Source organism: Taeniopygia guttata, chromosome 3 (genome assembly GCF_048771995.1).
Source record: "Taeniopygia guttata chromosome 3, bTaeGut7.mat, whole genome shotgun sequence".
Taxonomy (NCBI): domain Eukaryota; kingdom Metazoa; phylum Chordata; class Aves; order Passeriformes; family Estrildidae; genus Taeniopygia; species Taeniopygia guttata.
This window is the reverse complement of record NC_133027.1, coordinates 106,504,704-106,526,833: the sequence shown is the minus strand read 5'-3', so window position 1 is coordinate 106,526,833 and position 22,130 is coordinate 106,504,704. Positions and strand designations below refer to the sequence as shown.

At 47.4% G+C, this 22,130-nt stretch overlaps 4 protein-coding genes across 6 annotated transcripts in view; 1 reads left to right on the top strand and 3 right to left on the bottom strand.

Annotated features, from left to right (window-relative positions):
- Nucleotides 1–220: 220 nt before the first annotated feature.
- LOC140683813 (acrosin-like) lies at nt 221–2,401 on the bottom strand. The gene is made up of 4 exons (XM_072927589.1): nt 2,046–2,401; nt 1,449–1,720; nt 1,035–1,180; nt 221–594 (listed from the first exon to the last, which is right to left on the bottom strand). Exons 1-4 carry the CDS (start codon nt 2,237–2,239, stop codon nt 421–423), a joined length of 786 nt encoding a protein of 261 aa, XP_072783690.1. The 5' UTR covers nt 2,240–2,401; the 3' UTR covers nt 221–420.
- A 2,682-nt stretch (nt 2,402–5,083) lies between these two features.
- Nucleotides 5,084–7,733, bottom strand: LOC140683812 (acrosin-like). Its single transcript, XM_072927588.1, has 5 exons — nt 7,364–7,733; nt 6,863–7,084; nt 6,289–6,554; nt 5,876–6,021; nt 5,084–5,463 (listed from the first exon to the last, which is right to left on the bottom strand). The coding sequence occupies exons 1-5, from the start codon at nt 7,432–7,434 to the stop codon at nt 5,278–5,280; spliced, it is 891 nt and encodes a 296-aa protein (XP_072783689.1). The 5' UTR covers nt 7,435–7,733; the 3' UTR covers nt 5,084–5,277.
- A 1,235-nt stretch (nt 7,734–8,968) lies between these two features.
- Nucleotides 8,969–11,439, bottom strand: LOC121468039 (acrosin-like). The gene is made up of 5 exons (XM_072926177.1): nt 11,285–11,439; nt 10,791–11,006; nt 10,215–10,480; nt 9,792–9,937; nt 8,969–9,343 (listed from the first exon to the last, which is right to left on the bottom strand). Exons 1-5 carry the CDS (start codon nt 11,353–11,355, stop codon nt 9,158–9,160), a joined length of 885 nt encoding a protein of 294 aa, XP_072782278.1. The 5' UTR covers nt 11,356–11,439; the 3' UTR covers nt 8,969–9,157.
- A 3,662-nt stretch (nt 11,440–15,101) lies between these two features.
- Nucleotides 15,102–22,130, top strand: part of RAB3GAP2 (RAB3 GTPase activating non-catalytic protein subunit 2) — a 42,268-nt gene continuing 35,239 nt past the window's right edge. The window contains exon 1 of one of the 3 annotated variants that reach the window (XM_030267259.4): nt 15,102–15,331. In XM_030267259.4, coding sequence (XP_030123119.4) covers nt 15,133–15,331 — 199 coding nt within the window. In that variant the 5' untranslated portion in view covers nt 15,102–15,132. 3 annotated transcript variants of the gene reach the window in all.

The following is a 22,130-nucleotide window of genomic DNA, read 5'->3' as shown; positions in this document are numbered from 1 at the left end:
GCCTCCAAGGTGTCTGCTTTTTTCCTATCCCTTTCCAAGGCTTGATGTACCAGGTTCCTCAGCCGATGGTGGCTCAGAGCACTCTCCTCTCTGACCAGGCACTCTGGAGCTCTTTGGAGCCACTCTGTCCCTTGGTGCCCCTAGGTTCAATCTGCAGGTAGGAATATGGAAGTCTTTGCCTTGCCCAGGAGTCAGAATTCAGTCAAAAAGATGGTTCCCTGTGATGATTGGCAACTTTACTTCAACCACTACGTCAAATCCAGTGTTTGTGTGCACACAGGAGAAGAGTGTGGTCAGGACAGAGCAGGGTTTTGACCCTGAGGCTGCCTTTGGATCAACAGGCATTGCCCCAGCAGGAAACACTTGCAATGCAGTGCAGCCTGCCCTGGAGACTGCACACCCTGGTGCTCAAGAAGCACTTTAAACATTCTTTGTGCCCATGTGGGTCAGAATCCAGTCATAGAAGTGCTGAGTGGAGGTGTAGATTCCGGGCCGCCTTGCTCTGCCACAGCTTTTTCCCCAGCTGGTCACTCCAACAACCCACCAGTAATCAGCATGGCTGTCCTGGCACATGAGAGGGCCACCACTGTCACCCTGCAGCAGAGCACAGAGCATTAAGGGGGTGTTGGGTGGCTGCTCTCATCACTGAGGCTGTCCGAGTCTCTCTCACAGCAAGAACTATATTCAGGTGCTTGAGCCTCCAGAAATTTGGCTGTGAATGACTTGGGTTCTTGTAGGGTAGGGATCTCTTTGTTGTCTCTGCACAGAGCTCCTGGATGTGCAGAGGATGGATGTTTGGCACAAGGGGACCTCTGGGCTACCAGGAACACTTTAACTGGGTTTTCTGGGCTTTTGGCACAAGGGGAGCCCTGGGCAGGCAGGGGTGGATGGGGAGTGTGTGGGAAGCCCCCAGAGCAGTCAGGGGAGCTGGGGCTGGGAGGGTGACTGAGTGGCCGGGCAGAGCAGGCCCTGGGCTGTGTTGGGGCAGATCTGCAGTGCTGCTGGGGGCTGAGTGGCTCATGGCACGCTCCTACCTGGCAGGTGTCGATCTTGCCCTCTGGGTAACCAGCACACAAGTTGTGGGTGTGGATTTTCCCTGAGTACCAGAAGGTGCTGTTGCACAGATGGATATTGATGAGGCGTACCTTGGCCTGCTGAAGGTGATCACTGGGGGTTTTATCTGTGAGCACAGAAAGAAACGAATCCCCAGCAGCTCATTGCCAGTTCTTCTCCTTTGTCTGTGGGGGATTGCCTTCCCTAATGCATGGCTTTGCCTCTGCAGAGGCACTGGGGCACTGTGACCCTGCTGCCTGCCTTTGGGGATTGGGCCAGACCCATATCTGTAGAGGTGTATGTCCTGCAGCCTGGCTTTGGCCTCTGCTGTGGGGAAACCCGAGCCATTTCCCCAGTGTGCTAAGCTGGCTTTGGAGTCCCTCTTGGAAACTCACCTTTTGCAGTGGTGGCACCCCAACCAGCAATCCAGCAGTTATGCTCCTGTGACACTGACACTCCTAAGATAGCATCGGCCACACAGGCCAGCTGGATGTAGGGGCTGCACTGGACAGGGTTGCTCAGTTCCAGCAAGGCAATGTCATTGCTCATGTCACGTCTCTGATAGTTTTCATGACGCAGTAACTTCTTAATTTGGCGGACTTGTGCCCCAGGGCCCGGCTGAGTCAACTGGGTGGCCCCAATCACCACGTACACCAAGCTGGTGTTACTGGAAGGTAGATGGAGAGAGGGCTGGGAGATGGGTAGATGGATGGGAGCAGAGCCATAGTGCCACAGCAGCCCAGCAGCTGCCAGACCTCTGCATGGCAAGGCAGAGAGGAGGCAGTGCTCTGGCAGGTGTGAGTGCCCTCGCATGCCTGGGGGGAATGTCAAGCTGGAGGCTGCTAGGAAGCCTTGACATGAGCCCAGGCTTCTCCTGAGCAGTGTGGCAGCCTGGCTGCCTAACAGGAAAGGGGATGGGAGTAGCAGGTGGTGCTGCTGACAGGGCACTTGCTGGTGTTGTGGGGGTGTCCCCATTTCCTGCCCCTTCTTACAAAATGAGGTCAAAGCAGTGAGCTGCTGTGAGGACCCACTCTGCCCTGATGAGAGACCCTCCACAGAAATGCTTTGTGCCTGGTATCCTTGGATGCTGGATGCTGACAATCCAGGGCCAAGCCCCTGCCTTGGCACTTGTGCCACCCACGATGCGTGTCACACCGTCATCAGGAGGTATGGAGTCAGACACCATGGGTCGGAGCCCGCAGGTCCCTCTGTAAGCAGAAAGTCATTTCCGTGCTGCTTCATGGCCTGCTGTGGCTCAGGCTGAAGCTCAGCCCTCTGCCCTCCCCACAAGGGCTTGCACGCCCTGCAGGCCAGGGAAGCCCATGGGGTGTGTGTCTGTCCGTGCCAGCACCTGGCTGCTGGCAAGGAGCTGAGGCTCCCCATGGTGGGTGGGAAGCTGTGGCCCGGCCATGGGGGACAGGCGGGTCCCCCCCAGGGAAGGTCCCAAGTGTTGCCCTGGCTCCCTCCCAAGGCCTGGGGACACTCACCCGCACGTGCTCTGTGCCCCATGTGCCAGCCCAGCCAGGGTCAGAGGGATGAGGAGGCTGAGCCAATTCATGGCTGCCAGAGGCACGTGTCAGCTGCAAGCACTGAGAGCTCCGTGCAGCAGCACAGCCACAGCCGCAGTGCCCGCAGCAGCCGCGCTGCCCGTGGAGCCCTCGGCCCCGGGGCTGATGTCACGGAGGGGTGCGTTCTGTGTTCTGGGTACTGTGGCCTCTATCAAGGGGGCCCATTAGGGGAAGGGCAATATCAAATCAAGGAGCAATAGAATGGTCTGTGTTGGAAGGAAGCTTGGAGATCCTCTAGCTCCAACCCCCTGCCATGGGCAGGGAGGGATAGCACTAGGGATCCTGGGGAGGGTCTTGCACTAAACCACATTGTCAGGAGTGTCCAGAGCTTGGCTTGAGAGTGGTCCTTGAGCAAACTCATGGCAGTGCCTCAGTGCCCTCACAATCCAGAATTCCTTCTTATGATGTCATGTAAAGCTACCCTCTGTCACTGTAGAACCATTCCCCCTTGTCCTCTCAGGACCTGCCCTTGTAACAAGGCTCTCTGCTGCTTTCTTTAGGCCCCTCTTCTTGCAGGATGAGGCTGTGCAGCCCCCGGGGCAGGCAGTGGCTGAGGAATCCATTGGGGGCAGGGAGCTGGGTGTGCAGCTGCAGTGCCAGCTGCAGATCGAGCTCTGGCTGGCAGGAGCCCAGGACCAGAGGAACTGCCCATGCTTTGCATTACAGAGGGCACAGGGAGCTGTGGCACTGGCCAGGATTTCAATGGACACTGAGCACTGCAGCAGGAGCCGGCAGCTCTTTATGGAACTCGACATCTGCGAGTCTGCTGGGGAATCCTGAGGTTGAATGGGTTGGAAAGCTGCTCTGACTGGTGAGAGTGGTGTGGGTAGGGAATGAAATGGGGCAACCATTGGCTCATTGGAGACACCTGTGCCTCTGGAATGGTCACAGAGGGGAGTTTCCTCAGCACTTTGGCAGCCCAGATGGGACCATAGAGAAGTACCCTTGGAGCTTCCCTCCTTAAACATTCAACTGTTGTCAGCAGGTGAGTTCACCAGGAATCTTTACAGTAGGAAGGAGCAAAATGGGGAGTGTTACAATTCTATACACAGATTCTGTGTAAATTACAGAGGTGTATTTGAGCCTCTGTGTTGTTGAGGCATCTGGGGCAGATTTGGTGAAATCACTGGTAGAGGGTGAAGAAGGCATGCACAGCATAATCTCTGTAAAGTGGCCACAGAGGAGTTGTGGAGGCCCACATAAGGCGTGAGGTGGGGGGCCTGAGTCTCTGCTAGGACACTTGAGTCTCTGCTCAAAGGCTTTTGAAGACAGGCACAGGGAGAGCCTTGTGTCCCTTCTGCCACACAATGGGTGCTAGGGTCCCTGAGCACACACGGAAGGGGGTGGAAGTCCCTTTTTGGCATGAAAAAGGAGTTTGATATCCCTTATGGCTTTTGACATGATGGGAAAGATCCCTTTTGTAGTTCAGAGGATGCCTGTGGCTGAAGTTGTACAACACTGACAGAAATTGTTATGGGCAGCAGAATTTTGCCAAGACAGTGCGGTAAAGTTCTGCCAGGGCAATTGGGTGACTCTAAGCAGTCTCCTCACTGGGCAGGGTAATGGTCTTCTGCAGCCTTGAGTGGCACTCTTGCACTCAGTGCCTTTAGTGAGTAGGCAGCCTGTGACTTAAGTCAAGGTGGCCAGGACCAGTACAGATGTGGGGTGGTTGCTCTCAGCACAGCCCAGGTTGATTAACACAGAGGGAAGAGTGCCACCCACTGTGAGACAGGACTCCATTGGCCTGGATGCCAAGAGAATGTACTTCACACATGTCTTCCCCAAGGCATTCCAGGATCCTCTACCGTTTCCCCACTGCAGGCCCCAGTGTTAAAGTTTGATTGAAAGGGTTTAAAATTAGGGTGCAAATTTGTACAGTTTGTAGATGATTTGTTAATTAGTGAGTGGAGAAGTTTTCTTGCATGTCCTGTGGTGATTCTATGCAGTACTCAGGCAAACAAGCACACCAAGATGCAGTTTGTGTCTGTGCATCAGGGATCACAACATTAAGTGGTGATACTGATGTGAGAAAAATGATGTCCAGAACTCTGATATCAAAAAGCTAATTAAGTACTTTATTATACTATATTATACTAAAACTATATTGCACTAAAACTATATTACACTATATTACTAACTAACAAGAACTCTTACTAACTAATTAGAAAAACCATGACTCTCTCTACTGAGAGTCCTGACACAGCTGTGATCTAATTGGTCAACCTATCCAAAATACCATCACCAGTATCTAATTAAGAAATCACCTTGAGTAAACAATCTCTATAACACATTCTACATGTCCACAAACACAAGGGCAGCAAAGGAGATAAGAATTTTTTGATTCTCTTTTCTCTACTTGTCTTACAGCTTCTCTCAGGAAAAATCCTGAGAAAGCTAAGTATCTCTCTGTTCAGAGGACAGGTAAATACCACACAGAAGGTGGAATTGCACTGCAAAGATGGTTCCCTGAGAACAAAGGTAACTTTATTTAAACAACTAAATCAACTTAAGTGTCTGTGTGCACAGAGGAGAGGAGTGTGGTCAGGACAGAAAAGGGGTTTGACCCTGAGGCTGCCTTTGGATCAGCAGGCATTGCCCCAGCAGGGTAGACTTGCTGTGCACTGCAGTACACCCTTGATGCTGCCCATCCTGGTGCTCAATAAGCATTTTCAATTGTCTCTGGGCTGATGTGGGCCAGAATCCAGTCATAGAAGTAAAGAGTGGATGTGTAGATTCCAGGCCGCTTTACTCTGGCACAGCCTCTTCCCCAGCTGGTCACTCCAACAATCCAGAAGAAGTCACTGTTTTCGTCTTGGCACATGAGAGGACCACCACTGTCACCCTACAGCAGAGTAGAGAGTATTCTTAGATGGTTTTGGGTGGCCCCTGCCAGCACTGGGGCTGTCTCCTTCCCTCCCACAGCCCATGCCAGAGCTGTACCCAGGCGCTTGAGCCTCCAGAAATCTAACTGTGAATAGCTTGGCATCCTGTAGGGTAGGATTCTCTTTGTCCTCTCTGCACAGGGCTCCTGGATGTGCAGAGGATGGACATTTAGCAACTGGACCTCTGGGCTACCAGGAGCACTGGCTGGGCTGTCTGGGCTTTTGATACAAGGGAAGCCCTGGGCAGGCAGGGGTGGATGGGGAGTGTGTGGGAAGCCCCCAGAGCAGTCAGGGGGAGCTGGGGCTGGGAGGGCGACTGAGTGGCCGGGCAAAGCAGGCCCTGGGCTGTGTTGGCTCATGGCACGCTCCTACCTGGCAGGTGTCGATCTTGCCCTGTGGGTAACCAGCACACAAGTTGTGGGTGTGGACTACCCCTGCATACCAGCCACTGCTGTTGCAGAGCTGGACATCGATGAGCTGAACCTTGGCCTCCTGGAGGATATCACTTGAGGTTTGAGCTGTAAGCAGAGAAAGGAATGATACCCCTGTAGCTCCTTACCCATTCTGCTCCACTGCTTTAGGGGGATCCCTTTTCCTAAGGTTTGGCTTTGCCTCTGCAGAGGCACTGGGGCACTGTGACCCTGCTGCCAGCCTTTGGGGAGCAGGCCAGGCCCATCTCTGCAGAGGTGTATGTCCTGCAGCCTGGCTTTGGCTTCTGCTATGGGGAAACCCAAACCCTCTCCCCAGTGTGCTGAGCTGGCCCAGAAGTTGCTCTTGGAACTCACATCTTGCAGCAGTGGCACCCCAGCCAGCCACCCAGCAGTTCTGCAGCTCTGACAGGCTTAGGGCAGGGTCAGCCACACAGGCCAGCTGGACATAGGGGTTGCAGTCAACAGGCTTGCTCAGCTGCAGCAAGGCAATGTCGTTACTTTTGTCACTTGGATTATAGTGTTCATGACGCACTAACTTCTTAATCCGTCGCAGTTGTGCTCCATGTCCCGGCTTAGTCAATTGGGTGGCCCCAATCACCAGATAAACCATGCCAATTTTCCTGGAATGTAGATGGAGAGAGGGCTGAGAGGGAGCAGAGCCACAGTGCCACAGCAGCCCAGCAGCTGCCAGACCTCTGCATGGCAAGGCAGAGAGGGAGCAGTGCTCTGGCAGGTGTGAGTGCCCTCGCATGCATTAGGCTGGGGGAATGTCAAGCTGCTAGGAAGCCTTGGCATGAGCCCAGGCTTCTCCTGAGCAGTGTGGCAGCCTGGCTGCCTAGAAGGAAAGGGGATGGGAGCAGCAGGTGGTGCTGCTGACAGGGCACCTGCTGGTGTTGTGGGGATGTCCCCATTTCCGGCATCGCTTTACCTGATGGGATCAAAGCAATGGGCTGCTGTGAGGACCCACTCTGCAGTGATGAGAGACCCTCCACACAGGTGTCTTGTGCCTGGTATTGCAGGATGCTTAAGGCTGACAATCCAGGGCCAGGCCCCTAGCTTGGCATCTGCACCACCGACAACACGTGTCGTGCCGTTGTCATGATCCATGTACTCATACTCATACACCATGGGTCGGAGTCCACATATCCCTCTGCAAGCAGAAAGTCATTTCCGTGCTGCTTCATGGCCTGCTGTGGCTCAGGCTGAAGCTCAGCCCTCTGCCCTCCCCACAAGGGCTTGCACACCCTGCAGGCCAGGGAAGCCCATGGGGTGTGTGTCTGTCCGTGCCAGCACCTGGCTGCTGGCAAGGAGCTGAGGCTCCCCATGGTGGGTGGGAAGCTGTGGCCCGGCCATGGGGGACAGGCGGGTCCCCCCCAGGGAAGGCCCCAAGTGTTGCCCTGGCTCCCTCCCAAGGCCTGGGGACACTCACCCGCAGTTGTCCCATGTCCCCTCTGCCAGCCCGGCCAGGGTCAGCAGGACGAGGAGGCCGAGCCAATTCATGGCTGCCAGAGGCACGTGTCAGCTGCAAGCACTGAGAGCTCCGTGCAGCAGCACAGCCACAGCCGCAGTGCCCGCAGCAGCCGCGCTGCCCGTGGAGCCCTCGGCCCCGGGGCTGATGTCACAGAGAGGTGGGTTCCATGTTCTGGGCACTGTGGGGATCTGTGTCATGGGGCCCACTGGGGGAGGGGCAGCATCTACTTGGTGAGCCATGAAATGCTTTGGGGTGGAAGGGACCTTGGTGATGATCTAGCTCCAACCCCACTGCCTTGAGCATGGAGGGATGGCCTGCAGTAGACCGAGTTGTCCAGAGCCTGGCTCAGAAGCTGTCCTTAAACGCTTTGAGGGATGTGGCATCCACAGGTTCTCTGGATAAACTCATGCCTTTGCCTCAGTACTGTCACAATCAAGATTTCCTTCTTATGATCCCAACTGAAGCTACCCTCTGTCACTGTAGAACCATTCCCCTTGTCCTCTCAGGACCTGCCCTTGTAACAAGGCTCTCTGCTGCTTTCTTTAGGCCCCTCTTCTTGCAGGATGAGGCTGTGCAGCCCCCGGGGCAGGCAGTGGCAGAGGAATCCATTGCGGGCAGGGAGCTGGGTGTGCAGCTGCAGTGCCAGCTGCAGATTGAGCTCTGGCTGGCAGGAGCCCAGGACCAGAGGCCGTGAACTGCCCATGCTTTGCATTACAGAGGGCACAGGGAGCTGTGGCACTGGCCAGGATTTCAATGGACACTGAGCACTGCAGCAGGAGCCGGTGTCTCTTTATGGAACGCGACATCTGCGAGTCTGCTGGGGAATCCTGAGGTTGAATGGGTTGGAAAGCTGCTCTGACTGGTGAGAGTGGTGTGGGTAGGGAATGAAATGGGGCAACCATCGGCTCATTGGAGTCACCTGTGCCTCTGGAATGGTCACAGAGGGGAGTTTCCTCAGCACTTTGGCAGCCCAGATGGGATCTTAGGGCAGCACTGCTGGAGCATTTGTCAACAGGTTTGGTGTTGCAGGTGGTGTTGGTCCACACACCTTGGCCTTCCATGGCATTCCTGGTGTCCTTTCCTACTGCTCCTGACAGGTTCCTCTCCCCAGAATGACCCCAGCTCTTCCTTTGAGTATCTGTGAAGTGTAACCACCTGGCACATCAATACCCTTTATTACCTGTGAAATCTGGCTCTGCCTTAGGGCACTGGCACTCTAGTCAGGAGCCAGGAGTTTCCCTTGCCGTGCTTGGGATTTTCCCAGATCTGTTCCCTTAGCCCAGGCTCACACCAGGCCCTAATCAGCAATCCAAGTGCATTTGAGCACCACCCCCAAGATATCTGCTTTTTTTCTATCCCTTTCCTAGGCTTAATGTATCAAGTTTCTGCAGTCCACGAGGCTCAGAGAACTTCCTCCCTGACCAGGCACTCTGGCTGAACAGTGTCTCTTGGAGCCACTCTCTCCTTTTGTGCCCGGCAGGTCTGCCCTCAGGCTCATTCTGCAGTTGCCAATTTTGGCAGTCCTTTCTTTGCCCAGCTGTTGGAATTGCACTGAAAAGATGGTTCCCTGTGACCATAGACAACTTTACTTCAACACCTAAGCAATCTCCAAGGTCTGCATGCACACAGGAGAGGAGTGTGGTCAGGGCAAAATTTTCACCCTGAGGCTGCCTTTGGATCAGTAGGCATTGCTCCAGCAGAAAACCATTGCTGTGCACTGCAGCATGCCCTGGATCCTGCCCACCCTGCTGCTCAGGAAGCACTTCCAAATGGGCTCAGCCCCATCTGGGCCAGAATCCAGTCATAGAAGTACTGAGTGGAGGTGTAGATTCCGGGCAGCTTTGCTCTGGCGCAGCCTCTTCCCCAGCTGGTCACTCCGACAACCCACCAGGAGTCTGTATTGTTGTCTTGGCACATGAGAGGACCACCGCTGTCACCCTGCAGCAGAGCAGAGGATCAAGGTGGTATTGGGTTGCCCCTGCCAGCACTGGGGCTGTCTTCTTCCCTCTCACAGCCCTTGCCAGAACTGTATTCAGGTGCTTGAGCCTCCAGAAGCTTGGCTGTGAATGACTGGGGGTCCTGTAAATCAGCGCTCTCTCTTCTCTCTGCACAGGGCTCCTGGATGTGCAGAGGATGGATGTTTGGCACAAGGGGACCTCTGGGCTACCAGGAGCACTGGCTGGGCTGGCTGGGCTTTTGGCACAAGGAGAGCCCTGGGCAGGCAGGGGTGGATGGGGAGTGTGTGGGAAGCCCCCAGGGCAGTCAGGGGGAGCTGGGGCTGGGAGGGCGACTGAGTGGCTGAGGGCAGAGCAGGCCCTGGGCTGTGTTGGGGCAGAGCTGCCGGTGCTGCTGGGGGCTGAGTGGCTCATGGCACGCTCCTTCTTACCTGGCAGGTGTCGATGTTGCCCTGTGGGTATCCAGCACACAAGTTGTAGGGATGGACTTCCCCTGAGTACCAGTCACTGCTGTTGCAGAGCTGGACATCGATGAGCTGGACCTTGGCCTCCTGGAGGTGGTCACTTGAGTCTTCATCTGTGAGCAGAGAAAGGAATGAGTCCCCAGCAACTCCTTGCCAGTTCTCCCCCTCCCCTGTCTGGAGGGGATACCTTTCCCTTGGTAGCTTTGCCTCTGCATAGGCACTGGGGCACTGTGGCCCCACAGCCAGCCTTTGGGGAGGAGGCCAGACCCATCTCTGCACAGGTGTATGTCCTGCAGCCTGGTTTTGGCTTTTGCTGTGGGGAAGCTGGGAAACCCTCTCCCCAATGTGCTGAGTTTGCTCTGTAGGCAGGGGTTCCTTCTGGGAACTCACCTCCTTCTGTGGTGGCACCCCAGCCAGCAATCCAGCAGTTGATGAGCTCGGAGACTCTTAGGGTGGGCTCAGCCACACAGGCCAGCTGGATGTAAGAGCTGCACTGGACAGGCTCATTCAGTTCCAGCAAGGCAATATCATTACTTATATCACTTCTCTTATAGTTTTCATGACGATGAAGCTTCTTAATCTTGCGTACCTCTGCCCCAGCACCAGGCTGAGTCAACTGCGTGGCCCCAATCACCACGTTCAGGATGCTAATTTTCCTGGAAGGTAGATGGAGAGAGGGCTGAGAGGGAGTAGAGCCACAGTGCCACAGCAGCCCTGCACTTGCCAGACCTCTGCATGGCAAGGCAGAGAGGAAGCAGTGCTCTGGCAGGTGTGAGTGCCCTCGCATGCCTGGGGGGAATGTCAAGCTGGAGGCTGCAAGGAAGCCTTGGCATGAGCCCAGGCTTTTCCGGAGCAGTGTGGCAGCCTGGCTGCCTGAGGGGAAAGGGGATGGGAGCAGCAGGTGGTGTTGCTGACAGGGCATCTGCTGGTGTTGTGGGGATGTCCCCATTCCCTGCTCCTCCTTACTTGATGCTGTCAAAGCAGTGGGCTGCTGTGAGGACCCACTCTGCACCAATGAGGGACCCTCCACACCAATGGTTTGCACCTGGTAACCAGGGGTGCTGGATACTGACAATCCAGGGCCAGGCCCCTGGCTTGGCACCTGTGCCACCCACAATGCGTGTCATGCCGTCATCAGGAGGTATGGAGTCAGACACCATGGGTCGGAGCCCGCAGGTCCATCTGCAAGCAGAAAGTCATTTCTGAGCTGCTTCATGGCCTGCTGTGGCTCAGGCTGAAGCTCAGCCCTCTGCCTCCCCACAAGGGCTTGCACGCCCTGCAGGCCAGGGAAGCCCATGGGGTGTGCGTCTGTCCGTGCCAGCACCTGGCTGCTGGCAAGGAGCTGAGGCTCCCCATGGTGGGTGGGAAGCTGTGGCCCGGCCATGGGGGACAGGCGGGTCCCCTCCAGGGAAGGCCCCAAGTGTTGTTCTGGCTCCCTCCCAGGGCCTGGGGACACTCACCCGCAGTTGTCCCATGTCCCCTCTGCCAGCCCAGCCAGGGTCAGCAGGACGAGGAGGCCGAGCCAATTCATGGCTGCCAGAGGCACGTGTCAGCTGCAAGCACTGAGAGCTCCGTGCAGCAGCACAGCCACAGCCGCAGTGCCCGCAGCAGCCGCGCTGCCCGTGATGTCCTGGGGCTGATGTCACGGAGGGGTGGGTTCCGTGTTCTGGGCTCTGTGGGGCTCTGTGGCTCAGTGGTCATGGAGGGAAGAACAACATTGAATCAAGGAACCATAGAATGTTTCGGGGTTGAAGGAATCTTGGAGATCCCCCTGCCATTGGGAAAGAGGGATTCCTTGCACTAGATTTTGCTGCTCAGAAACTTGTTCTCAAGCACTTTCAGTGATGGAGCATCCAAAGCTGCTCTGGGCAATCGATGTTGGTGCCTCAGCAACCTCATAGTCAAGAATTTATTCCTAATATCTAATCTAAACCTACTCTCTCTCCTTTTGAAGCCTTTCCCTTTTGTAATTTCTTGTGCTGACCCCAAACAAATCATTAATTGTATTTCCTATAGTGTAAATCTGTATATAGCCTAATTATCTATTTTTGTAAACTGCATTAAGGCCTTTGTTCAGCAGCATGTATTCCAATGCAAATTATTATTCTTACTGGAAATGCGTGGTGAATTTCAGCTATTAAGTGTTTATCTGAATGTTTTTAGGAACCTAAAATTATGTCAGATGTTTTCCAAATTAGTTTTGTTTTCTGTAGCCATCCGTATATGTATAATGAATCATTAAAAATTAGGAACCATTGAACTTATAACAAATACATGAAGGGTTATTGCATAGCCAAAGTGTTAATATGAGTTTATCTGTACTCAAGACTGCCTTGAAATACCAGGTTATTTGCTGAGTATTCATTGCCCTATTTTATTCTTTCATTGGTATCTTGGTAGTTCTTAACTTGACTTCTTCATGTACAGCAAACCAGGCAGGGATATGACAGTCTTACACTGTTCACTACTCTCTAATGAGGAAAATATTTATAAAGTGATGAAAGCTTCATTAAAGAATGACAAACCATGTTGTTAATTTAGTTTCTTGCATACTCTTTATTAATTCAGTTGACATTACTAGTGACTGCGCATATGACAATTCTAAAATGTCAGTAAATAGTTTTCTTTACAGGTTTTATAAATTTATTTAGAGCATCTGCAAATTTACCAGCCTCGTCTCAACTTTTCCCACACTGTGACCTTGTTTTTGAAGAGTATCCTTCCTATTACTCCACATCACGTAATTCTATGCTTGATTGGAAAAACAGGATTGACCAACTCTCTATTGGACAACCACAGGATTTTTCATCTGCTTAAATTCAAGTCTAACCTGTGTATTGCCTGAAGAGCCATAGGTTTGAAGTGTAAAAACGAAATGTTCCTGTAGTTGCCAAGGGCAAAATTACTGAGCCCTGATTACTTGTCCTGGGTACAGAGGAAAAGACAGATGGAGTTTTTAGCACTCTTTAATCCAATACCACCTACCTGATTGTGGGGTTGTGGTATCAGCAGGAAATCTGGGGTGCTGGAAGCAGAAAGCTCCTCATCTTTTTGCCAGGCTGCTCAGCACCCAGATAAAGCCACCATGGCCACCATAGAGTCCTATTGCTGCCACCTCAGGTATATCTTCTATAGAATTAATTATTCATTATGACATATTATTACATGAAAGATCTTAACCAATATAAAAGTTAAAACTACTAGTATATAGTACAGGGTAGTGTAGTGCACTATATCAAAGCAATTATATTAAAAGTAGGAAAAAGAAACAATGCCAGGCTCTCTCTCTTTGGGAAGTGTTTGTATTTGTTACATGCTGAATACTCTCTTGTAGGCTTCTTTTGTGCCCTTTTTTGTTGATACTGCATTTATAACAAGCTTTTCAGTAAAATTGTGACTCCCGCTAGTGTTTTGTTTCTTGTTGGAAGAGGGTGGAGGAGGACATGCAGTTCAGTGGGGTTAACTTTCCCATTGGGTTTTAAACCAGTACATCACTACAACAAAATAGAACAGCTGAAGACATTAAAAAGTTGTAAGGGTAAATTATAGCCAGTTTCTTTGCATATCTCACAAGAGATTTTCTGGAGTTTATAACTTATTACAATCTGTGCTTTTAGGACTATCCAACTAGAGCTCACTTTGGCATGAAACTTCTCTTAGTAAAAATTTGTTTAATCTTAGAAGGTATTTAAAGACTAAGTAGAAGACTTAGACCACAAACCAAACTTGCAGAAATAACTTTCTCAGTTATTTCTGCTTTTCTCAGTTATGTCTGCTTTTAGCTACATAAGACACACATTGCTATCTATCACATAAAAGAGCCCTGTGAGTAAACAGGAGAGTTCTTATATACATATATATGTGTGTGTATGTGTGTACACATAGAAAGGCTAGTCAAGTAAGATCCATTAAAAATTCATCAAGTCTTATACCTAGGGGAATTTGTATTTCCTTGGGGTCCAGAAAGCATCCCTTGGTGTTCTTTCATACATTCTTTTTATTCCTTACCTGAAGAGGAGGTTTTGGAGGCTGCAGGTCGGCTGTCATCAATGTATCAATGTCACTCCACAGCAAATCTCAATCATCATAATTGCTGCTGTCATTCAGATGCTGCAGTGTCCAGAGAAGGAACAGAAATGGGTTGACATGAAATCTAAATAAAAGCTTTGCATTTGCAAGAGCAATCAAGACTGAAAGAAACTCTGTTCTCACTAACCATAAAAGGTGTTTTCTATTTATCAGAGTAACATGGGGGATTTGGGCTGTGCTGGTTCAATATTAGGTCTAGATGGTAAAATCCAGCTAAGGGATGATTTATTAAAAAAATATGGATATTGATCTAGTATCGATATCCAACTGTGACGGACAAAACTCTCTAACAGTTTAAAGTTAGAAAGTGTATGTTTATTCGACGCCGGGCAGCATGTGGGATAGCTCCCAAATACACACCGCCCCTTCTAGGTGATTACAGAGTCTTTTTATCCATACAAGTATTGAATACACAAAATATAAATACATATTCATCATTTTGGTACATCCCATTCCCCGCTTCGTATGCTAATCACTCTAAAAAGTATTAAGCATGCATAGTTTGTCCCTTGGAATGGGTCGGTGGTCCCTTTCATGGGGAGGGGTCCCAAAATGAGGAAGTAAATGAAGTCTTCCTCGTTCTGACCTTTCTACCTTTTCAATGCCAATATTACAAATGAACTCTTGGTAGAACTCCCATTCCTTGTCTTCAATTGGTTTCAGAACAGAGGAGGCCCACAATTGTCTTATGTTCCTAAAAGCTATTTATCAGTTTCTATATTCTTTATTATAAACCCAGCTAACTAAACATTGTGCTGACAAGCAATTAATTATTAGTTAACTACTAACTCCTAACTTCATCAAAGCCTACTCATTTATTATTCTTATTTTGATTAACTCTAGTAAGGCTTATTTCTAGCTAAAATCTTAGCTCCTCAAAATCTCTAAATGCCTTAAAGTTTACGTTTCAGGGAGTTGGGGTTGTTTAGCTAGAAAAAGGGATGTTCAGGGATGATCTCATAGCTCTGTATAGCTACTTGAGAGGCGCTATGGGAAGGTGGGCGATGGCACTTTTTTCCCAGGCAGCTAGCGACAGGACGAGATTAAACCGCCTCAAGCAGCACCAGGGGAAGCTTAGGTCGGACGCTGGGAGGAAATTCTCCAGGGAAAGTGCGATTAAAGACGGCAGTGGGGCGCTCTGCAGGGCGGTGCGGAGGCGCTGAGGGAGGAGCGCTGAGGGAGGAGCGCGGAAGGCACCGCCCGCCCCTCCGTGCCGCGCATGCGCGGGGCCGCGCCGGGCCGGGGGAAGCGGCCGAGCCTTTCCGGGTTTGGTGGCGGCCGCGGCTCCGGCTCCGCCGGCACCGGGAGCATGTCCTGCAGCCTCGTCCCCTTCGCCCACTTCCAGGACCTGGAGTTGGCCCGCGACTTCCTGAGCCCGCACCGCCGGCAGGGCAGCGCCGCGGCCGGCAAGGAGAGCGGTGAGTGCGGCCCCCGTCCGGCCGCGGGGCTGTGGCCGCGGGCCCTGCGGGGTGGCCGCGTTAGCCGCGTGTCAGTGGCGCTCCTGTGGGGCGGGGTGGGTGTCGCGCCGTGGCTGCCGCATCGTCACCTGCCAAGGCAGACTTTCCTGGCGTCCAGAAGTTCCAGGTGCGCAGCTGTCATTCCTTATCCCGTAGTGTGGAGGTGAAGTTCTTTGGCCACTGACCCTGCGTGCCACAAACTCTAAAAGTTTGTAGGTTTCTTGCTGGGAGTGCAGCTGTCTGAAGACGCTCTCCTAAAGACGACACGCGTTGTGCACGCAAGGTTATCTAGGAATGCAGAACGTGCTGAAAGTGCACGGAAGGATTAGCTTGGCAGCTTAAATTAAAAGACAACAAATATTAAAGTAATATCAGTCTGAAGCTGGGGACCAGGTTTCTGCAGTGTGAGGCAGTGCAGGCTGAGCTGCTTAACAAGGAAGCTGCGTTCTCAACAGATCCATGCCCAGGATAGAAACCACAGGGAATTGAAACACTGTTTCGTGTATTTGTTACGGTATCCTGTGTGAACTGTCCAGCGTGTGTGTATAGGTGTAAATCCCCCAGAATATACAAACTATATCTGGCTGATGTTTTTTTTTGGTTTCTGGCATCAGTAGGGAAGGAAAGTGTTTGAAGAGGTTAATGAGGATGCTTGTAAAAATCCTCACAGCTGTGGACAGAGCTCTAAGAAAAAACATCAAGGTACTTATTTTAAAAGTTTAAAATGCCTGTGGGGGAATTAGAAGAGGGGAGATTATAGGCTGGTTTGTGTTTGAACTGACCTTTAAAGTTAATCTAATCCAAACCCCCAGCCGTGGGCAGGGACACTTTTCACCAGACCAGGCTGCTCAAAGGCCCATCCAGCCTGTCTCTGAACACTTTCAGAGATCACATCAGAGAAGCATCCACAGCTTCTCTGAGCAACCTGTTCTAGTGCCTCATCTTCTTTATTATATAAAAAAATTCTTCCTAATATACAATATAAATCCATTCCCTGTATAAAGTCATTGGTCCTTATCCAGTAACTACTGGTCTTGTTAAAAAGATGACACAACAGTTGTTAAAACCCTTTAAAAGTACATTATATGTTCAGCTAGTTAATTTTGCCACTAAAACTTCTGTGTGCAAAACTTTTGGTAGAAAAACAGTTTCCTGCTGCTGCTTGTTTTGTAACTCTAATAGTGTTTGAAAAATGCATAACAAGTTCCACATAGCTTTTCTCTGGTATCATCTGTATCTAAAGGAGAGATCCTGGAAGCAGAAGGCTTCTGTTAGTATCTCTTAAATTCTGAAGATAAAAGCAAAGTATTGGAATGTGTTTGTGTTTCTAAAAGTTGGTGTTGAAAGAAATCAAAATATTTTTCTCTTATTTGATGGTACATGAGAGATGTTTGTGTAAAATAACTTGGATATTTTATTGGAGTGGATTTATCAAATGGTAGCCATAAAGATAAGATATTTAGTATGTTGTAAAACTACCAAAATAATAGAAGTAAAGAAGATGCATGGCGGCTGTTCCATTTTAATGAGTTGGCTGTCTTCTGGACTATTTTTATATTTGCTTATTCAGTCATTGAGGCAGAAGTGAGTGAGTGTTTTTCAAAATAATGCTCATTTAGATCCATTGAAATCTTTTGGATTTTTGCCTGTAATTTTTTGCTACTACAGCTGTTTCATGGTTGAGGATAAATAAGTATAAATATCAGCAAGTGAGAGTTCCCAAAGTGGTTTCGACATAAGGATGTAACTTAGTGATTTTTGAAGCAGAAATTCTTGATGCATTTGTATTTGATAAGGGGGAAGTGCTGCTCAAATTTGCCAGGGTATCTTAAATTAGAAGTGAATAAATTGTGCTTTTTATCAGGGAATGCTTTGCTAAAATCTCTTCTGTTGACAGAAGAGTAGTTTCATAAGGTTGCATGCTTAAAAGCTTGGATTTTAGTCTGTTTTTAGATTTTTTTATTCTGTAGGGAAAAAATAAATTCTAGGGTTTTTATGCTAATAAGTTCAACAAAGAAGATGTTAATTTGCTCTGAAATCAAACTTTAGTTCTCAACTTAAACTGTGTTTTTTTTTATGCAAACAATTATATAAATGCCAGCAAGCAAAACTCTGTCAAAACTCTTAAGTATTTTTTTTTTATCTGAGGATAAGAATCTTTCATTTACTTTCTCTTTTTTAAGGCTATGCTTCATTTGTGTGAAAACTCATGCTAGTCTTTAAAGGTTGCAGTTAAAAATTATGGCTACCTTAGGGAATTAAATATATATTAAATATTTTTATTTAACAGAGAACATTCTAGTTAAATTATTTTAGTCATAACTTAATGTTTCAAATGTTTAGTAGAATTTTCAAGAATTCCTGTCAGGTTTTGGATAACAAATGTTTTTGAAAAGGTGCCTTTGAAATCTTCAATATGTGGGGTTTAGGGTTTTTAGTGGAGGCTGTAGGCCTTGTCTTTCTTTGTTTCTTAGTTGTAGAGCAAAGAAGTTTCTAATGCTGTTTTAACTTGGGCCATATTTTAGTTCTAACAGAACTAACCAAAGTATTTTTTGTGAGTGTATTTGCTGCAATAAAATTTAGGGTTACTATTGTAAAAGCATTTTTGCAGTAACATTTTAAATGAAGAGAATTTGCTTGCTTCAGATAATGCGGGCAGTATACATTTCTAAATCATGATGTGATATTGTAACTTTAGTCCAGTTTTTAAATTAGAGGTCTTTAATTTGTGTGAAAAACCTGTAACTTATCTTGTATTTAAAACAGTATATTTTGTTTATATAAAATTTAATCGAGGTTGTCAACTTCAAATTTAACTTGAAAGATTTAGCAAAGTGTTGCATATATTAAAAATACAGGTGTGGGTAAATAAAAAAAAAAATCTGGATTTTTATTCCAAGGGAACTTGATTTTTTTTTTCCCCCCTTTTTTTGTACAGGTAAGCATTTAAACACATTCTACAGTAGAACAAGATTAAAGGAAGTTGCTATCAACTACAACTTCACTTAAGTGTTTCCTGTAGCCCAACAGGTTGTCTTGTTTGTGCCAAGGATACACTTGTCTGGTAAACTGGGAGGAAAAGAAAGCTTCCTCCTCCTCTGAGCCTTGTGTGAAGTCACTTCTGCAGGTGCCTGTTTCCTGCACACTCAGTGGACACTGGAAGGGTCTGTGTGCTTTGTGTTTGTGTTATGCAGTCATCTGTTAAAATTGCCACTGATGCCATGCTGGAACAATGTAAGAAATGTTCATAGATTGCTTGAGCTGACCATTGATCTGCCATGAAGCAAAATATAGCTATTCTTTATTGTCCATATTAGAATAGAATAACAGGTGTTGCATTGGATCTTGGCTCACGTGCTTTAAGTAAATAAACCTGGTGTTACAGAGTGAGCTGGTTTAAGATGCTTCATATGGAGTTGCTATATCTTTATTCTTTAGGAAAAAAATTGTTATGAGTGCTTTTTCATATTTTAATGAGGAAGACTTAAACAAGCATGAGAATTTAAGAATCTTGGGAAGAGTAATGAGGCACAAGTCCTCTGTGGAGCCTGAGCCTAGTGGTGTCTAAGTCGCTCTGAAAACAGCTGTTCTAACTGTGCAATTACTGGGAATAGGAAATGTTTATACCACATTTAATTTGACATCTTGCTGTGTTGAAGAGATTTTGGGCTGCTGTTGGCTGGATCAGGAAACAGCTCTAACAGTTAATTCTCTTTTAAAGCTGTGTGAAATAAAGGCTTGCATATGAAGGAAAAAAATCCATCTTGTCTGCAATGTGTGATAAAGCTTTTGACAGAATTTTAGCATTTAGAAATTAATTAATGGATGTTTACCTGAACAGAGCAGAAAGTAGAGCAAGACAGATAAAATTTCCTATAGTCTTTATAAATTGAAGATTTTAACTACAATCTATTTAGTGCAATGGGTGTCTCTGTTCTTCTAGTACACTCAGAGTTTGAACTGTGTTTTCAAACATTTTATAGGTTTGATGACAGCAATTCGGTGTCATAACCAGCAAGGACTGCTGCTAGATAAACTGTCGGGGTATTAAGATGAATCAGAAAAATCAGTACTTTCTTGATGTGCAGATATTTTTAGTTCCCAGGTGTGTTTATCTCCTGTTACCTGAATGAAATTAATAAGGAAAAAAGCCAACAAACCCAAACTTGACCCTGAGAGTTCCCAAGCAATGATATCTCCATTTATGATAGTGAGTTTGTTCTTATTCATGGGAAGGAAAAAAAAATTATCCCCTGACCTGAGGGCTTCCTCAGAGCTACAAGGTGTCGCTTTACTGCTTCTTTTTGCAGTAGAAATGATGGCTTAAGCCTGTCAGAGAAACTCCTTTCCAAAATCCTGCCTTGTTACATTGACAGCAGCCTGAGAAGTGCTTTTCAGCCCAATTCCTCTAAACAACATCTTTGGACTTGTACACTTTGCTTTATCTGGATCAACTGATTTAGTTCACAAATGTGGAAGGCCAGGCTTTTTATTTCAGAGTTGCCTACAAGGTTACAAAGAAAAAAAAAATACATTATAAAATGAAATTCTAGATTCCATTTAGCATTAGGGTGGTTGTTAACTGCTTCCATTTCAATCTTATTGAATCAGTTATATTCCTATTGAATACTCCTCTTACAGCTCTTTTTCATTGCCTCTTTAATCAGATCCTCCCTTTCCAGCTTGTAGTATTTACATTTAGTATTTCTTTCTTTCAGTTTTCCTGTAAAGGGTCATTAAAATAGGCACTCTGTATGAATTGGGTTGCATTTGTAGCAGTCAATATATCTCAGACATGGGGAAGAGTAAATGATATGTTCTCAGCGTATATGAGAGAATGCTGTCAGAGTACTTAAAATTATCTTCTCACCTGAGTTTTTGCTGCTCTAACACCTCCTTTACAGCACAGCCTTCATTCTTTCTTGCTCTGACTTAAGGCATTGCTTGCATCTGAGGAACAGTTTGGAATACTGCATTTTGTATGTAATCTGTTTCATTTGTTTCCTATGGATTTTGGTTTTTTTTCCTTCTGGTATTTCAAATTTTGGGGTTAAGTTATAACTGTAAGCCATGGAATTTGCACTGTTACTTAAAAAATATATATGGTACCTGGATCATTTTTAGTTTGGTAATTTTTTACTTTGTCGAAAGCAATTCTCACCTCTTTAAGGAAGAAAAAATGCTGAAGTGGTTATTTTTGTAATTAGGAGACTTAGTTGTGCTTTTGTTTTTTTTTTCCCCCACTTAAGGCTGCCCGAAGTGAGAAGAGAGAACAAATACAAAACTAGTCTCCAGAGAGGCTTCCTTGTTGGCAAAATAGCCTTATGTATTTGTCAGTCCTCACATTGGAGGAGCTTTGGGAATAAATGTTCTATGATTCCTGAGCAGCAAGAGGTTTCTAAGCTGTTTTTAAAATTCCTTGGCCGGAAGAGAAAAGAAACTGCTTCTATTTCTTTTGTAATGATGCAATCCAGTGGTATCAGAATTGCAGTAAACATGCATGAAGAAAACCTGCAACTCTCACAGTTAAGCAATCATTTCTTGTGCTATTACCTAGTAACGTTTTCTATTCATAAAGCATGGATGGGACTTCATTGCATCTGTCCAAGCACAGCCTCCAGTTACCTCCTGCATGGATTTGGAATGTAAATGTGAGGGCAGGAAGAAAAGACTTCAGCTGCCTGCCCCAGGTCATGGTGCTGCTCTGGAAGGAAGGGCACAGGCAGTTCTCTGTGCTCAGATGTCTATTCTGTAATTTGGGAAGTCAGTAAAAACATCTTTCATATTGAATTTGACCTGTTAAATGCCAGTTAGACCTTGGTGGTCAATATCTGTTCCTATTTTTTTCTATCTCCTCTGTTCTTGTCTTTTAAATAAAACATGCTTATAGGTGAAGTTGTTCTTGTTATGTTTAATGACAAATATGCTTAAATGAATTCTCTTATGCATTAACACCAGTGTTGCACATGTGCAGCATTTAAACCAGCTTTTAAATTTCAAATGTGCTGATGCTATATGCTTCAAATTAAAGAATTAAGTGGTTCGTGTAAATCCAGTAGATGAACTTTAATTTTTGGAATCTCTGTAGTAAAGCAAATTCTGGAATATTGCTGCTGTTTTATCCAAGTAAGGAGAACTGTTTATAAGACATCTGCTACTAGTCAGAGATAGAGTTGAATGGAAATAGAGATTTGTGCAGGAAAGTTTGATTTTTTTTTTTTTTCCATGAAGAGGGACTGGAAAAAATTATTGTATTGCAACTGTTTAGGTCTTGCTTAGGTATTAGTTACTAGATAATGTGTTACTAGATAACTCCACAGTTGCTAGTTCTGGTCTGTAATGTTACTAAAGGAAATGGTGGGGGATTTTTTTAAATCTTCATTGTAGGGGATTTTTAAAAATCTTCATTGTAACAGAACTTGGACCCTGTGGACTTGGACTTTGACTTGACCAACTCCATCAAGTGCTGGTGGGTGGGAAAAGCTGTGCAAGCTGGCAGCCTCCATGGAATGGTTTATAATTCTTTGGCACAGGTGAATAACTGGTGCTTTGAGTTACTTTGATAGTGTCTCCTCTGCCCAGTGTTCCAGGAATTGCTGTCAATTGTTTAATGCCTTGCTTCACTATTCATTGCCTAGGTGAAATATCAAAATAATAAGAATGGTGTGAATAAGAAAACAATTTTAATTTCGTTTCTTCTTAAAATAAGGAACAATGTGTGGAAGAAAGGCAAGATGGATGCAGGCCTTGAGAAATACAT

What these genes read in the sequence shown, in the direction of transcription:
- LOC140683813 (XM_072927589.1), bottom strand. Translation starts at nt 2,239, where the DNA reads ATGGTGTCTGACTCCATACCTCCTGATGACGGTGTGACACGCATCGTG. An exon ending in GGGTGCCACCACTGCAAAAG is followed by an intron (nt 1,181 to 1,448) that starts GTGAGTTTCCAA and finishes CTGTGCTCACAG; the next exon opens with ATAAAACCCCCAGTGATCAC. An exon ending in GCAAGATCGACACCTGCCAG is followed by an intron (nt 595 to 1,034) that starts GTAGGAGCGTGC and finishes GCTCTGCTGCAG; the next exon opens with GGTGACAGTGGTGGCCCTCT.
- LOC140683812 (XM_072927588.1), bottom strand. Translation starts at nt 7,434, where the DNA reads ATGAATTGGCTCGGCCTCCTCGTCCTGCTGACCCTGGCCGGGCTGGCA. An exon ending in CATTGCTTTGATCCCATCAG is followed by an intron (nt 6,555 to 6,862) that starts GTAAAGCGATGC and finishes TCTACATTCCAG; the next exon opens with GAAAATTGGCATGGTTTATC. An exon ending in GGGTGCCACTGCTGCAAGAT is followed by an intron (nt 6,022 to 6,288) that starts GTGAGTTCCAAG and finishes CTCTGCTTACAG; the next exon opens with CTCAAACCTCAAGTGATATC.
- LOC121468039 (XM_072926177.1), bottom strand. Translation starts at nt 11,355, where the DNA reads ATGAATTGGCTCGGCCTCCTCGTCCTGCTGACCCTGGCTGGGCTGGCA. An exon ending in CACTGCTTTGACAGCATCAA is followed by an intron (nt 10,481 to 10,790) that starts GTAAGGAGGAGC and finishes TCTACCTTCCAG; the next exon opens with GAAAATTAGCATCCTGAACG. An exon ending in GCAACATCGACACCTGCCAG is followed by an intron (nt 9,344 to 9,791) that starts GTAAGAAGGAGC and finishes GCTCTGCTGCAG; the next exon opens with GGTGACAGCGGTGGTCCTCT.